Below are 17,469 nucleotides of genomic sequence, written 5' to 3' on the forward strand. Positions count from 1 at the left end.
AAATACTGACTTTCCTGTGGATAATTTGTAAGTAAAGAACATATGAAAAAGTTTACAGAGAATGTGGCTTGTTGTATTACATACTTTTAAGATAGAAGTACTTGGCATTAATGAAGTTTGCTTATAGTTTTAAGCATTATAGCCTGGGGTATATTCTGTCTTTTTAGGAAGAGGCAATTTATTGCTACACAAGCTTGAAAGTGGCAGAAGAGTTGCAGTGTGGACATGGACCAGCAGGAAATGTCCATCCTGATGTGCTGGGTCAGCTCCATCCCACAGATGGGCTACACGTTCTGGCTCTCAAGCGAATTCGGGTCAAAAAAGAAATAAAAGGGAGCAGCTGCCTTCCTTCACATAACGTATGCGTGTGGACCCCAGTTCTGAGCAGCTCTCCCCAGAGAATGAGGACAGTGAAGTGAAGGTGAGTCACACACCTAAATGAAACTTGTGCATCCTACTTTGCAACCCAGGGCCCGTGTGGTTTGGGACACGCTGTTTAAAAGGATTAATGAGTCCTTACAGAAAATAAATTCGCATCTGCTCTCTGATGAAGATGACCTCTTTTGCTGCTGTTATCTGAATCTTTCCCCTCCCTGGTGGGTAAATGACATCAAAATCAGTCATGTTAGCTTAACCCACAGAGAGTAAATGTCCTCTAAGCTGTTCACTTTCTTTCTTCCTTTCTTCCTTTTTTTTTTTTTTTTTTAAAAAAAAAGGGAGAAAAAAGAATCAAAGGAAGCAAAGATGGCATTATTAAATACCTGAGACACAACAGATTCCAGCTTTCCATACCACTTCACTATTCCAGCTCTGCGGCTATAGTGTGGATGTTTTCATTGTTCTACCTCTTATAAAAGGCATTAGAAAGAAATTGTAAAATAAAATCTGAAGCAAGTCTTTTGCAATGTTAGCTTAATTTTCTGTTCGCTTGTATGCTGTGTTTTTGGTTCATGACTTCGGGTCAGAAAATGCTTGGCCTAGACTTGGGGGCAAGCACAGACCACTGTCCACCTCCAAGAAGTGATCTGGGTGCAGCCACACTGATTTGGAGGGTCATGGAGACTACTGTACAGACACGAACTATGTCATGCCGCTGACCTCAGGGCTTGACAAAAGTCCCTGAGTGACTTTATTTGCTAGTATAGATGTGAACTTTGTGACTTTAGACTCAGTTATTTGCCTCGCTAACTTGTAAAGGTCTCCCTGACTGCCAATTTTTAGAGTAGCTTAGGCCAGAGAGAGAGCACAGAAGGACTGCAACTCCTTCAGAAAACGGTGCAGCTATTTATTTGCAGGATCAGCTCCCCTGTGTAATTGCTTACTTGCTGGCACCTGCTTGACATGACATTGTGGCACTAACAGCTGTGCTTAGCTCTCCCAGGCTGGGAAGCTGCCTGCAACACTCAACATTCAACTGGAAAGGTGTTTTCTTACTGCCTTGTGCTGTCTCCGAGCTTGTCGGCTTGATGACACGGTTTGCATCCTCGTGAAGAGCACCGAACCAGTCTTTTAGTCGTGAAGCGAGACTCCTCAATTCTTTGTCTGTGCAAGCTAGAAGAAGAAAAAATCACTAGAATGAGTCAAGAGTACCAGCAAAACAGCTTTCACCAGATATTCTGCAAGAAAAACACTATTTATTTATGGTTGCAAACTCCTTCTCATTAACGACTCTGAAGTAAAAGAGGAGGTTAGGGAAAAGGATGCAAGTTAAAAAGAAAATGGAAATTATTATGAATTGTAAGTTTTACTTGGGTATGTCCTTGGTAGCTGACATGTGATGGACAGAGTGCCACATGATCTATCTTCAGATTTTCAATTAGAACTACGTGACTATTTTACCTAAATGTTTTCACCTTTCAGGATTTCAGAGGAAAATATCAGTCAACCAGATATGGAGGAGGGACCTACTTGCCTGGGCATACTACTTGAACAAGATGCTAGGAATAATTTATAACCACATTTGGCTTAGTATAAGGCCATTATCACAGTTATAGGAAATACATATATTTCTTTATATACATATAAAAGAAAGCTGTCATGCTGCTCTAGCTCTACTGTAAATGAGACTTTGCCACCTCTGATGGCTGTCAGTTCCATTTTGTCAGCTGGGTAAAACAGCTCTTTTTGTATAAAATTTTACTGAGAAATTTTTTTCCCAGAAATTTCTGCCAAGAGATTAATGTCCAGCCTAAGCAAATATTTTTAAGGAAAAAATCTGCATAAGTCACCAGTTTCTGTCAGAAAAAATATTCTCGTTTCTGTATAATATTTAGTGTTTAAAATTCACATGCTCAGACAATTCTATTATTCCTGCTGTGCACTCATTCTACATTTTAAATGACATTTCTTGGAATGCAGTACAAGATTTTATGCCACAGAGGCAGATATCCTTCACAAGGCAAGCCACAATAAGTCCTCTCCAATTCGTTGCACCTGATTATATTCCTCCCTCCACCTTCCTGAAGAAGAATCGAGTCCCACAGCTCGTCTTCCCAAGTGAAACTCACATCTCATTGCTGTGGTGAGTATTGGTTTGTCCTCATTTTTTTGGGGTCAGAAATAACTCTGGAGTTAAAAATGGGACATTATAGCTTTTTCTAAGTGGAAAGTAGTTTAGCATATTTGGTGGGTAAGAAAAAGAGGTTTTCCAATTTTTCTGTAATGCTAAAAGAGTTTGATAGATTTTTTTATTAAAGAGGAAAATACTAAGATCATTATCCCACTGAGGCAGAGTCCAGGTAGGGAAAAACTAGGTCTTACAAATTGATTTAAAAGAAAAAACCACCAACAATTCATATACAAGAAAGGGAAGACAATGCAGTATTAACTGCAATGTGGCTTACATTACTGAAAAAGCTTATCACTTTATTTTCTTCCATCTGTTAACATATTTTACTCCTTTTATACTACTTTATCTCTGCAAGTTAAGACAAAAGTCATTAAGTAATAGGATTTTTGAGGTCATCATGCCATCTTTCCTGTCAGGAACATCTCACATTGCTGTATTTTCTTGGCTGTTACTTACGAACAAAATCTTTTATCCAAGAAAAATCACAACACAAGCAATAGCAGAACAAATTGCACCATCCTGCCTGTAACAAGCCCCCATCAGGAGATTCTGCCTGAAGGTGTGAGATGTGGGTAAATTTAGAGATAATAAGTATTCAGGAATGAACTAGCTCTAGACAGGCATGAATGATTTCTGAGTTTGTGAATTTAGATCCATCAAGATAAGGAAATTTCTATCTTGTGCTGATTTCAACAGAAGTCTAGCATCTGTATACACATGCAAGTGAAGGAGACTGAACGGGATGGGAAATGCTGTTCCTGCATGCCTTCTTGAATTGTCAACACCTGATTTCCATCAGGCATAATTCAAAATATCATTAGGATACTATGGCAAGATGAGAAGCCACAATAGTCTTCTTTTCAATCACTTGTCTTCAAAAGTGTTTTTTGAGAAAGAACGCAGTGATAATCATGTCATCTTTCAAAGTTAAAAGTAGTCAGGATCTTTTCTTCCCTTCTGACAAGTAACAGTCTTGTCCTTTGAAAGTCAATTTTATAAAAGGAAAAGAGGGAAATATAGTGCATAACAAGTAAGTATTGTTTAGACAATACCTCATATGTGACAGGTTATCCATATGCTCAGAATATCTCACAAATGTATCTCTAGTCAAAACTGCACATATAAACAGAGCTTTGACTATGGATTATATCAGGTGGGTGAAAAAAAGAGGATTCAGCTGCCTAAGAAATGAGTAACACAGTTTTCTTATGCAAACCTGAAATTTATTAAATATTTACTGTGGCACATGACATCTCTAGGAAACTCTGGACTATGAACACTCATTTCTGTGCTTTGCAGACACCCTCGTGCCTTATGTAGACGCATACTGAGCTTCACAGAATTAAGTCAGTAAATCACAAGGAAAAAAAATCAAAGGAAATTCCCTCCATGGCTATTTTCTTTCTTTGTATTTGTGTGCTTCCAAATATGAAGCCAACTCTTTACACCTCTGAAAGTGGCAAGTCAAAAGGCTCTTGTATTACCTCTCAAAATCGCACTGCCACCCTGCCAGTGCAGAGCACCAGGCTCACTTCCTCCCCAGGCCCCCAGCACTGGGCAGACAGAAAAAACAATGTCTGCAAAATAAATCTTGTGAAGTGGCCGTTTGGTTTAAACTGCTCTGGCTGAGGTAATTTGGATCCATGCTTTTAAATAGCAATTGAAAACAGGACTGAGTGCACAGTGTCAAGTGGGAAAGAAATAGATTAATTAATGGTAAATCAGACTTGAAACAATTCTCTGTATAGTCCAGCCTATCGAGATCTGTAAAATGCCATTCACAACTAAGTAATTTTATTTTCTTTTTCTTGTCTACAATGCTGTGTAGAGATCCAGCTTTTACCATGTACGTGCAGTCCTGTTTACATCAGCTCTCCACCATTACCCAAGTGCTGTAATTCATGCCCTACGTCAGCTCGGTAACATGCTGCAGCTGCTCAAATGCATGGGACCTCTGCATCCTCCTGTCATCCAGTAACAATACTTCTCTTGATTTTGATGGAGGAAGAACAGCCTTTCAGCCTCTTCTATGCTGTAGCTTCCTCGAAGACTGCCTCATTCACTCACCTTTAAAAAGGTCCAGGCCTTTAAAACTGGACCCTGGATGATGCTTTCTCTTGTTTTCACTGACAAGTTTGCAAAGTACCTAAAACCCTGCAGATTTCCTTTGGAATTTGCTCTGAGGCATGACTGGACAGGCAGTCCAGTACTGGACTTTTCTGTATGCTGGAGAGGGTTTGTTTTTTGCATAACAGATATTACTTGAGCATGTCATTTATGGATGACTCAACGGTGAGTATTACTTTGAAGTTCTCTCAGGACTTTCTCTCAGCCCTTCTTCAGCAGAGTGCCGTTTCATGAGTAAAACAGGAACTGACTTCTGTTACTATGTGGTGAATAACAAATTCATTTATAAGACTGCAAAAATTTAATGCAAAATTCAGTTAAATTTCTATTCAGGTATCTCATATCCTCCTCCTTACTTTCTCCTGCACATTAAAGTAGAAATATTATTTTCCATTTCTTTTATTAAATTTTATTTTAATGCTACCATGCACGATTGAAAAGTTCCTGCCTTTCTACCTAATGGAACTGCATTCTTTTCTATTAATTTTATTTGAGTAATTTCAGAAGTCTCTAATCATCCCCAGTTTGTTCATTTTGGGACAAAATATTTTAGACACTTCATTTAGAAGGCATGAATTTGACGCAGATAAAGCAAGGCCCAGCCTCCAGCTGAATATCTAGGAACCAGCACTTAATAATAGTTTATTTCTGGTGGTAGAGACCATTAGTTACCAAGCAATTAGGAAGCAGAGGCCTGAAGAGCACCAGATCTAAGTTCCTCATGTATACATTTGCATCAGTTTAAGTTATAAAGCATTTTTAAGAACCCTCTTTGTGGAAAATACAGGGCAAATGTACCTTTTTACTATTAATAGAAGTTTCAAGTACAATTTCTCAGATGAGAAGAATAGGGTTGTAGGAGGAAGAGATGTGATAATGGGTCCCTTGCTATTTGCAGATCTATAAGGAGAGAATACGTAGGTTGCAAACAAGATGGATATTGGCATGACTTGAAGCACTTATTAAAAAATCTGGGATGAAGAGAAACACCAAGGGAAGCAACTCTTCATAACCCTCTCTAGAAACTGAAGTCTGTCCAGTCTTCTGTCAACACCCATTTTAAAATCTACTGCTTTGAGAAAGACAGAAGTGCAAACATATGCAAATCCACATTTTCACTGCTGCATGCATTTTCTTTGAGATAAGAGAAGTTGGCTTCAATTCATTCCCTACACCTTTTAAAATGGGAAAAACCACTAGAGTTTATCTTCATTATTTTATTGACATCACTGTCAGTTCTGCCTTACAGCCTGTTGGTAGCAGGTCCCCATGTAATGCTAATTCCTGGATCCTTCACTGCTGATGTGCTTCGACACATCAGTTGCGTAGCCCATGACTTCCCCTCACGTGGCAGGTCAGTATTGCTGCTGTTCCACAGGGGAACAGCAAGGTAGGTTGGTGAACATCCGGACTGCCAGATGTCACAGACAGCAGTGCTCCGTACCTGACACAGCAGTGGGACTACAACCAGGAGCAGAATCTGTCACTTCTCTGAGTAAAGACAATGTGAATGCAGCAGGAGGATGCATTTGCTGCTGGATCCAACCAACTTCCTCAGCTCTGAATCTGCAGCCATTACGAATCACCCTGCAGAAGTGATTTAACAGCGAACACTGAAAGTGCAGATTTATTCCCAAGGGTGAAGCAATTGGTCCAGCAGTTATTTATTCCTAACTAACTAGCACTGTTGCTAAATACCTATTTTCACCAAGCAGAAAACATTAATGCGACCTGATGGAAAGCCATTAGCATACTGTAAAGGCTTGGGTTTTTATAGGCATGCTTCCATTATGGACTTTTCCAGCTCTACAGATACTATTCTATATACACTGGTGGTAAAAATTAACAATATAATGTTTAATTTTATTCTTTCAGGGAGGGACTCTCAAAAGTATGCAGTGCCACAAATCACCATTAAAACTGAACTTGTAGAAGCATAAGATTAAACCAATATTGAACACTCTCACATCCCATTTCTACTCCAGCCTAGCAACACAATATTGTAAAATATTCAGCCACTTACAAAACAAGCCTTATAATTCACATGGCAGGTAACTCTAAACAAAACTTAGTGCTTAGGAAGTACATGACTTTTAATGTCTAGCTTGCTGCCATATTGCTCTGGTACTGTGTGACAAGCAAGAAGTCCACATTGTCCAGAAAAGTTACAGTGCTATGTGATTCTGTATTTCACAATAAGCAAGCTATATGACCAGACTCACAGAACGTGCATAACCTGTTTTATATCATTTGCTTTCTGTTATCAGTCATCTATCCAGCATGTATCTGATACCTTATCATTACTGTTATTACTGTCATCATTCAGACAAGCACTACTATATTTTTACCAATTAAATGTGGACAGACTGGTTATTATTGTTTTACAATATTAAATAGTCTCTTAGGTAAAGACTGAGAAGCAAATTCCCTAATTCCTGGATGCCAAAGTGCAGCCTGGGAATGTTCCTTGAGAGCTAGGCTAGTTTCAACTGTATCTGTACTGAATAAGAAAAAAACCAACAAACAACAACAAAAACCACCTGCAAATGCAGACAAATTTAAAAAAGAAACAAAATAAAAGCTTTAAAAAAGGCATATTTAACTACTGAGGTTAGTGCCCCTTCCATACAAAGGAAAACTGACGTTGCAGAATTCAGCATAGAAAAATCACTAATTTTAAATCTCCTGCTTTAAAAGATGCAAACTTCCTGACGTGGAGCAGAACTAACGTGTTTTGGTAAGGTGACCAGACACATAATGTACGTAAGGAATTGAGAATACTGCAAGAGAGCTCATCTTAACTCAAAGTCTGAAATTTTAGACACGGTGTACCCTGAGCAGCAAGAGGGAGTAGATGGGAGTAGTCGCGGGCTACTAGCCTTGTGGAAATAATTATTTCCATAAAATACCGTGGAAACCGGCCTCGATTGCTGTTCGTCTCACAAGCAGAAAAACCGGAGCTGTATTTGTAAGACATATTAGTTGTAACAAGGAGTTCAGTCATTTGTCCTATAAGCCTGGAGGACAAGTCCATTTAGTTTTGATTAAAATATGTATTGTGAAATTCAACACAAACCAGAATGACATTGTCTGGTATTGATGTTACATTCCTCCAGTTAGAATTAGGACAGACATAGTTTCAATAATTCAGAAGAAAAAAAATGTTTTTGCATTTTTGAAGACTATCTAAAATGACAATCAGGTCCAAAGTAATATGGTAAAATGCACATATTTTAAACATTGTAATAACACTATTTAATCAATTTTGATATAAATGTATTATAGTGCAGAAGATAATGGGCATCTTCCGTATAATTTTTATATTATTATTCTTTGTACAAAAAGAAAATATGACAATTTTAATCATGCTGTCTCTGATAAACATCTCTACATTTTCTCTCTTCTAGGTGAGTCAACAACTTATTTCACCCTGCTGTAATTGCTTCTAAATGTGTGTGGATTATCGCAACAGGCTTAAAACTAAAGTAAGAAAAGATTCTATCAGCTTTTATGCATCAGAGAGTGGATCTGCTCACAGTCATGCAAAATACACACTGTGCCCAAAAAACTGCTGTTGCAAGAGCTCATTTGAAAGTAAATATCAAGATAAATTCAGTGTTGTGCTAACTGTCCACTCCAAATGCAAGTACACACACAGGCATATAAACATACCCATGTGTATGTGACTTGTAGATGACTCCAAGTGTTTTGTCTCAGATATTTTGGTGATGCAATTGTGGAAATAATTACCTTCACAAATATTTCACTGTTCTTCATTAAAAGAGGCAATGTTCTAATTTGCTCATTTCACTGAGCCCTCAGGCAACGTCTTCGAACAATAAAAAATGAAGTATTATGCCAATAATATTTATAAAATAGATGGGAATAGATTACTTAGTAGTGCTATAAGGAAAGATACTGCATAACAAACATGCCTTAATGTTTCAAAAATGAAGGTATTTTATTGAAAATTCCTCCTATGATCACTGTTTCATGGCAAAGTTCTACATGGATATATTTGTTGCACTGCGTTTTTGGCATCCGGTGGCTATTCTTCCACAGGGATGACACCTGTGCTGATAACCACCTCTGATCCTTCTGTCACTTGTTTTGCCTCATCTTATAAATACAGCAGCAGATGCCAAGATCCTGCAGTTCAGACTTTGAGATGATTACAGGAGCAGCTGAGTTATTGTGAAGACGTAACAGGCTTTGATCTGAACCTTCCTTAAAACGGTACATTTAAAACACAAAGCTCAGTGAGAACTGCATAAACAAAGATTGAGAGCTACAAAGGTCGCTCTCTAAAGCTGTAGGCAAAGCGTACATCTGCTTTCATAGTACTTAATGCTAGTTCCTTTTGTGCTTGCATTAATTGTGAAAACCCTGGGAAGTTCATCTTTGCGAGGCACTTAAAAAGGTTACACTGTTTTTTCATACAAGAAAACATAGAAGCAACTGAGGAGGTTCACTTCAATTTTACTGGAGCCCACCATCTTTACTGGCTTCCTCAGGGACTTTTGCAGAATGAAAGATAAATCCAATTTGTCCACACTTAAGCAGGATGGAGACATACTCCTGAGTCAGCATATGCCAGGAGAAACTATTTTTCCCCCTCATTAACTTTTTTGCACAACAGTTTATTTTTATTTTATACTGTGTATATCCTTGTATTTATTTTCTATGTTCCCCACTGAATGTTACTTCATCTGATACCACCAGGGCATCATTAATGAAAAACGTTGTCATGTGATGAATTATTCTCAAATGAGAAGACGCAGACAACCCGAGAAGAGAAAATGAGGAGCTGCTGGACAGCATGGGGTCCATTTGAAGATGTCCCATGGGAATTCTTACAGCAAACGGTTAGGAAAACTGATTGAAATTCAGTAAGAAAGTGCAAACGAGACAACACAGCTCCCCAGTGGATTGCAAAGATCCCCTAGAAGGAAATCAGAACTCTCTCTGCACTATTGCACCTTGCAAAGTCAAGAAATACGTACATTTAGCCATGAAATACACAGCAGTTACACAGTGTTCAGGGCAATATGAAACAACCAATTGAAGGAGTAATTTTACTTAAGGAAATACAACAAATGTTGAAAATCAAATTTGAATGGATTTTAGATCTGAATGGTTTTTTATTAGAACCAGTTTTACACCGGTGAAATACCATTAACTTCCCAGGAGTGAACTGCTATCAATACACTAGCAAACACTTGCCTGGGTTGTTTCATCCATGCTCAAATACATCACCGTACCAAAGGCATTCAGAAACATAATTCTCACTGAAGGTGAATGAGGTGCACTGCAAACAGGGGTTTGGTTTCTGGGTAGGAAACTGCCTCCAGTGGTGTGAGCAACGGGAAAACTTCCCAAATGATGGGACCTTAGCTGTGTGGGAAATGATGGAGGACCTCTTCCCTTCCCAAACTTCATGAGGCTCTCTTTTTAACACACCAGGTTTTTAACAAACCTGGCTGAACTGATGCTTCCACCACTATGGTCTCTGCTCCTCAACTGAAGAGCTGGGGTGCTGCAAAAGCCCAAAGCTAACTCTGGGTTGAAAAAGAGGACAGCTAAGCTGAACTGTGTGTCAGGGAAGACTGTATACAGAAAAAGGCTCAAAACCCTACTGACTGTTGTTTACCTACCATGATATGTACCTCCTATAGCCATGTTATTTCTTTTAACAGTATAAGGAAAAGTATGAGGTGAACATAGTAATGAGCGCCTGGCCAGTTAGGTGCTGGGGGAATCAATAAGTTCAAGAAGTATGGAATGTAGTTTCAAAAATCTTCTACGAATACATATTTTAAAGAATCATTTAAAAAAATGTCATTTATTTTTCTCAGCTCTTCATATGCATTTGTGTATGTTAAAGTCTTTTAGAGAGAGGATTGAATTTTGTGTATTCAAGGATATGATTTATTGAAAACATCTTGATTTTTTTTTTTTTTTTAATATTTGCACTATTAAAATATTTAACAACCAAAGAAAAGGAGGTGAGTGAGATCAAAACCATCCTGTGGCATTATGAAAACAGTAAGCCGAGCAATTCTGAAAAGGATAAAAATGGCTTGTGTGAGAGGAATTTATTTAAAAATAATATGACAGAATTGGAACTGTGGCTGAGAAAGCTTTGAAAGCAGCCAGGCTGACAGAGTGTATTGTAGGGTAGTTGTAAGCCTTTGTAGAAGCAATTATTATCATCTCCCCAAAGCACAGACAAGTCTGTGAGCAAAAAAAAAAAAAAAAAAAAAAAAAAAAAGGCATAGAAAAGAAGAAAAGCCTGGCTGGAAAGCCGACCCCTTTCTTCAAGCCTAGGTACTTACTTGCTGATGGCCAAACTGAAAACAACCTGAATCTAATTTAAACTTTAGTTGTTCTGCAGAAAATTAAAGACCTGTAACCGTACCTGAAAAGACGGCTAAGGAAAGAACAACGTTCTGGGAGGGGGCCAGCGGCACTCATTTAAATGTAGATCTAGTGCAGTGCTTTCAAACCCATCGTCTGTCAGCCCTCATAGGTGCTCTTCAGAATAATTATTTAATCAGAGCAGCCATGGATCAATGCTCTCAAAGTGTTTGTAATTAACAAATTTTGTAAAAGGTCCAGGCAGGCATCCTGTAGAAGTGAGGATTTGGAGTTCCAGATAAAATTTTACATTATGCAAGCATCAGCATCTTTACAACAGCAGCTTTTTAATTGGGAACGCTACAGGGAAACAGAGCCCATGCTTCTGACAGGCTTCTCTTACAGTGTGCAGAGATATCTACAGGAACTCAACCTTTAGTTAAACCAATATTTTGCCTAGATTATTTCATTTATCAGTATTTGAGTACATTTGGACCATACTATCAAAATTAGGCTATGGGCCTGATTCTGCTTTTCCAAGACGTTAAATTTATTTGGATGCAATTGAAAGTTGAGTCCAACTTTTGCAGGTGCAGTAGGCTATAAGACTTTTTGAATTCAGTCTCCCTTCAAACATAGTCTCATGCATTTTAGATTTCATTGTTCTTGTGATGCACCTTAAAGATGCAAGGATATCTTTTCACACTCTTGTCCTTTTAATGTTTATTTTACTTCATGGTAGAGCTGGAATGTACTTTTTCCATTTTGCTGCAGGTTCATGCACATAAACATCAAGACATTAAAATACCTGTAGATTTACAGACAGCAGTATAATATTTGCTATCCCTGTCATTTTCAGAAAAAGCAGCAGTCACATTAAAGAACAAAGTCCCATTGTTTTATTGTAAGCTAATAAACTGCGAGATGCTTTGTGTATGTCTCGTTTCACAGACTTAAAACACTCAAAAGATTAAAAATAATTTCCTACTTGATGTATTATGACTTATCATGGCTGTTATCCATAAATCTGTGTACTAGTTTAGTATAATTATATCCTGAATATAGTGAAAATAAAATTTCATTCCTCTGCTAGTCAATGTGGTCACAGGGAAACTGACAGCAGAATTGGGCAGCTTGATTTCTCTGTGGCTGATAAAGGAGCACAGTTTAGTTGCTAAATTTTAACCCGAAAGGATTCAGTAAGTTTGAAAATGAACAGTTGTTTAAAATTAATCTGTGGAATGGCTTAAAGTACTTATGTTAAATTTGGATGAGCAAATCCAAATGAGTAAAACTATGTATGAGTAATACTACTTAATGGTACAACCTACATGTGAAGCTGGATAAATTTACCTATTAAGCCAATTAGGACTTGTCAGAGTAATTTGATCTGAGGAAGCTTTAATGTTTCCCTTGGTTCTAATGCTAATCCTTCATCTGGAAAAGAACCACTTCAGCAGGTACACAGCATTTGCGATGGGTATTAAATGAACAATATGTTTTGCAGAATAACTCATGCAATAAACATTTTAACCGTGGTGCCAAACTATCCGTTTTGTTTCTGAAAGCTGCTGAAGTAAAACACAAAGGTTACGTCCTGAACTAAATAATAAATATTACTTTCCTCATCTTTCTTCATCTATCATTTCCTTCCAGCTAATGGAGTTAGTGCTGCACTGCTTGTGCTACCAAGTCCTTGTTTTCAGTGTGTATTTACAAATGCCTTGGGCACCAACAGGTGCTTTTTATCTGTGAAGGTAGAAGTTTCTTTTCCAGTTTTTAGTCAAGAGATGATGGCCAATAATAAGAATGAAAAAGATTCATACAAATATGTTTTTCATATACAAATATGAAAAAAAATCCCAACAAATATGTGTGATAGCAAAACATTTGGATAGACTTTGTGGAGACGATGTTGACTTGTTAGTGATGAAGGAAACTGGCTCATTTCTGTGAGGAGGCAGGGAAGAAGTGGAAAGTGGGGTCATATGCTCCAGACTTGTGAAGGAGGTTTTAGGGTGTCTCTTCTGTCTCAGTGCTGTGAACTACAGTCCATTCTATCTACTGCCAGACAGACCTGTGGTAAGGATTTTGTTTTAGCAGAAATGCTGAGAAATGCTGATCTACATGGACAAACACAACATAAGCCAACTGAAGAGCTGAGAAAAAAATTGCTGATATACTCAAATGGTTCAGACAACTACTTAAATGTCAACATTATTTGTAAGTGAAAGCATTTGCCTTAAGCTAAATGACATGGAAGAAAGCAGACATGAATGATGTGCTGGTACTTCATAGAGTTTGATAGTTGTATTACTATCTCATTAGGATTGTTCTACAAAACACAGCATTTCTGTTATTCCATGGTGAAGGTGAAATGCATAGAAAGAATTATATTATATGTAGGTCAAATGAACTAGTCAACATTTGTACACATATAAACTAGAAGAGTGTAGATTTCAGCTGCATAGTATTTTCTATGGTTAATTGGCTGCAAATTGGATTTGGAAGTAAAGCCAATATTTTCAAACTAAGCTACTAAAGTCAAGACAGTGCTCTTGTAATGGTTCTCCATCCTCCTTCTACATTAGAAGTCCTTCAGTGTGAGAAATACTAATTTGCACTTTTTTTCAAAATGTAAATTTTGAATATTCTCAAATATTCTTGCAGATATTAAGTTTTAACAATGTTTTGTCCATTTCCCATGGCTCCAAAAAGAATAAACACAAGAGAAATTCACTTATAATGTACAAAAAATCAGAAAAAGCCATTGGAGAATATATATATATATATATATATTATTTTTTTTCCTGAAATTCTCACTGACAATGAAAGGATTCACGAATCAGAAACCATTAGATCAGACTGTGTGAATTTGATCAAGAAACAAATATGAAAGAAAGGATGATTGATATTGGATTTAGCTGTCTATGCAACAACAGGTGAACAACACACATATTGACTCAATTCTATGTATCAGGCATAATCACAGAGATACTCCCATATAAAAGCAATAATGCAAGAGAAGCCTCCTTCAGCTGTTGCAAAGGCAGACAGCAAAGAGAAAAAAAACACCCTTGGATTCATATCCACCTGTCTGTAAAAAGCACTGCTGAAAGCCCAATTATTTTGATGGATACTGAAGAGATACAAAGGAAAAAAAAAAAAAAAAGGATTTATGTAAATTACAATAAAAGAACTGAAAGTATTTCTGAAAGTATCTCAGGAATTTACAGTAAATAATGGTTTCAAAGGAAACGGTAATCATTCTGCACTGAAAGCTTCTGATCTTACCATCTTTACTTCAGATCGTATTAGTACTGTGCATCATTACAAGAATGTGTTCTTTGAAGCATGTGTACTCTATCTTCCTTCTATTCATCATAAATACCCTCTCTGTGAAAGTACAATTTGCCACCGTGCACACATTTGTCTTTCTTAGATTTAATTCATTTCCTAAGGAAATGTCACACAGAAATCAATCTTGCCAGTCCAAGTTCACAAGGCCTGATTCATTTAACAAATGATTTATTGACAACTGTGAGATAGAAAATAATGGAATGTCATTATTAAGAGCAACATTACACATTTCCAAAAGTGTGTAGAGAAAGGGTATATACAATGGATGTTAATATTCTTTTATGACCAAGCAATACTTTGCAAGAAGAAAGAATAGAGCTTGCCATGGTTAATGGCTGGCTTCCAGCTCATATTCTCACTCCTTTGTACTCACAGCTAATGTTATTACATAAATCCTGACCTTTGCTGCTGTTGGTTTCATTGAAAAACAACAGCTTGTAGAACAATAGATTAAAACAAAAAAAAAAACAAAAACCAAAAAACAAAAAAACCTGTCCTGTTACAGAAAATGTAATTTTGATTGGTATCCAAATGTAATTGGTTCTTCGGAGAAAACATGAAAGTTCAACCAAAACTGAGTATGTAACCATCAGACAGCAAGCATGGTAATTAATGGTTTAATAAACCATTTACTTAAGTGGTGTCACACATGGATCAAATACCTTCTCCTTTCTCTTTCCTTCCTTTTTTTTTTAAACTTTTTTTTTTTTTTTTTTCTACCCAGTGCCAAAAAAAGCAGCATCTGCAGCTCTCCAGGCTGAATACACTCTGTATTTCTTCATATCCACACCATGTATGGTGCAGATATAGGTCCTTTTAACTGTCTACTAAGGAAGAGATAGAGAAAAGAACCAATTCCCTGCACTACACATTTATCTATATATTCCATAAACATTCCCTAAATTGGAAACTAAGAAGGTATCTTGGAATATTTAAAATATTACTTTCTATGAAAGATCTCATTTTTTAGTGGTGTGAATGACAAGATAACATACTTGAAGACTTAAGTATCAGTGCTGACTGCTTCTGCAGCTATGAGTGATGGTTTTTGCCTACACAGATCTCTGAGATCCTGACCAAAGGTTAAAGTCTTAACTTAATGTCTTTATCTTTCAGTATGTAAATAAAGGTGTAATGCTCAGTAAGAAAAAAGTACTTAATCCAGTCAACTAATTGAACCACTGTAAATGGGAGTTGGCAAGTATATTTACAATGTGAGTAGTGGTATAGAAAAGTTGTAAATGAATTTACATTGCAATCAATTAATTAAAGATGCCTGATTCTCATACTATAATTATGTTCAATCACGGTGAGTCAATACAATTTTCTATCCATTCTAACTTTGTATCAATTAAATGAGTTATATCACTTTAGTGCTTCAGACTTGATGGACTCTCATATGAGGTATTATGAGTAAAGCAATGGGGAAAAAAAGCAGAAAGATAGCGGGGATGGAAGAATAGAGTGGAGACAGCAGCTCTAGGGTGATAACAAATCACACTATTGGATGGATTTAGAAAAAAATTTACCAATGATTAAAGGTGTGCTTCTGTCATGAGCTCCCTACAGAAACCACTATAGCCTATGGAGAAACAATTAGAATGAAAAAATTCAAACTCAGGACAAGCACGGTGGGATCCTAGGGTATCTCATAAAAATGAAAAAGATGTCTCCTGAGCTGTGTTCTGCTCTCATATCTATCATGACTGGAGTGATAGAATGTGACCTTCAGCGAGGTAAGTCCTTTGGTGTCCATAAGTCAGATGTTAAATCATCCAAGTTTCAGTTTGATGACTCCTGGAGAAGAGTCCAAGCCCTAGTGGCAGATGCTCACTTTCCCATCTCTCAGTACCTGCACACACTGAGCAGAGATGCTCTTCTGGCCAGAGGCAACTAGGTGCACAACTAGTTTTGAAATCTCAATTGCCCTTGAAGGTTGAGGAGCTGGGGCTGGTAGCCAGGGAATTGTCCCCCTGTGCTCCAGAACCACAACCCAGAAGCCTCACAGGGAGCTCTGCACATGGGACCTCCTGCAAAAGACCTTTTTAGTGCCTAAGAAGTGGCAGTGAAACACCACTGGGCTGAATTAGAAATGAAGTAGCTTGTATTCTCCCTCTGGACTTGTTGCCCCCCAGCACTTCAATGTTTTGCTGAATTTCTAAATCCCAGCTCTGCATAACTGAGAACTTGGTGCCTCAAACTAACCTGATGAGGCCCCAGCATACAGAATGCTATACACAAAATAACAGCTCATGCTTGAGAGAGTTCATACTCAGATTTTCTTTTTGAAAAATGAAACAAATCCTCAGTCTTTTCTTTGTATTCCTGAAGAAATATCTGACATAGAGAGAAAAAAAAAAATATTTCTAAAGATTTATAAAGTATGAAAAGTGAGGAATATTTGATATGCTTCATAAAACACAGATGAAAACATATAACATTTTGAAAACATATAATTGAACAGGATACAACATTTCCACAGTACTCCACACAAAAGGCAAAAAATATAAAAAAATTAAAATTAAAGTCTGTTCTCAGCAAGATAATTTAAACCTCAAGCAATACATTCCCTCCCAGTAATCAATCTGCAAGTAAGATGATTTAACTGAGACCCTCAAAAGCTCTGTAACAGAAAAGCAGGAAAACCTGATCAATTCAATTGCATTATATTGCACTGTCAAAATTATAAAGTGAAAATGTTAACTCAACCTACAAGGCCTTTTTACTGTTAAACATCATCTCAGAAGTAATTTCAAAATCCCCAGCATCCTTATTTCGTGAAAACAAATCTATATATTTTCCTTCATCAGAGCTATACTGAACTGGAAACCCTGGCGATACAAACTTGGGCACTGGTACGTTTACAGAGAAGAGTCACAAGGTAGTGGCACAAAGCATTAGTCTAAAGAATTTCTTAAAGATGCTACAGAGGTGCAGGTTACTTGTCATCAGTCACCAGGAGACAGCTGTGAGTGTGGAAGGAACATAACTTACTGCAGTTAAGCACTTAGTCGGGAGTAAGTTCAGTTCTGGGGTAGTCTGTGGCAACCTTTGCA

General features: G+C 37.4%; 1 protein-coding gene across 1 annotated transcript in view; it reads right to left on the bottom strand.

Moving 5' to 3' along the window:
- The window catches only part of SPOCK1 (SPARC (osteonectin), cwcv and kazal like domains proteoglycan 1), a 284,692-nt gene that overhangs the window by 16,259 nt on the left and 250,964 nt on the right, over nt 1–17,469 (bottom strand). Inside the window, exon 7 of the mRNA XM_082771421.1 lies at nt 1,435–1,551. Coding sequence (XP_082627547.1) covers nt 1,435–1,551 — 117 coding nt within the window. The remainder of the gene's footprint in view (nt 1–1,434; nt 1,552–17,469) is intronic.

Source organism: Aythya marila (genome assembly GCF_965140915.1).
Source record: "Aythya marila genome assembly, chromosome: 14".
NCBI lineage: Eukaryota > Metazoa > Chordata > Aves > Anseriformes > Anatidae > Aythya > Aythya marila.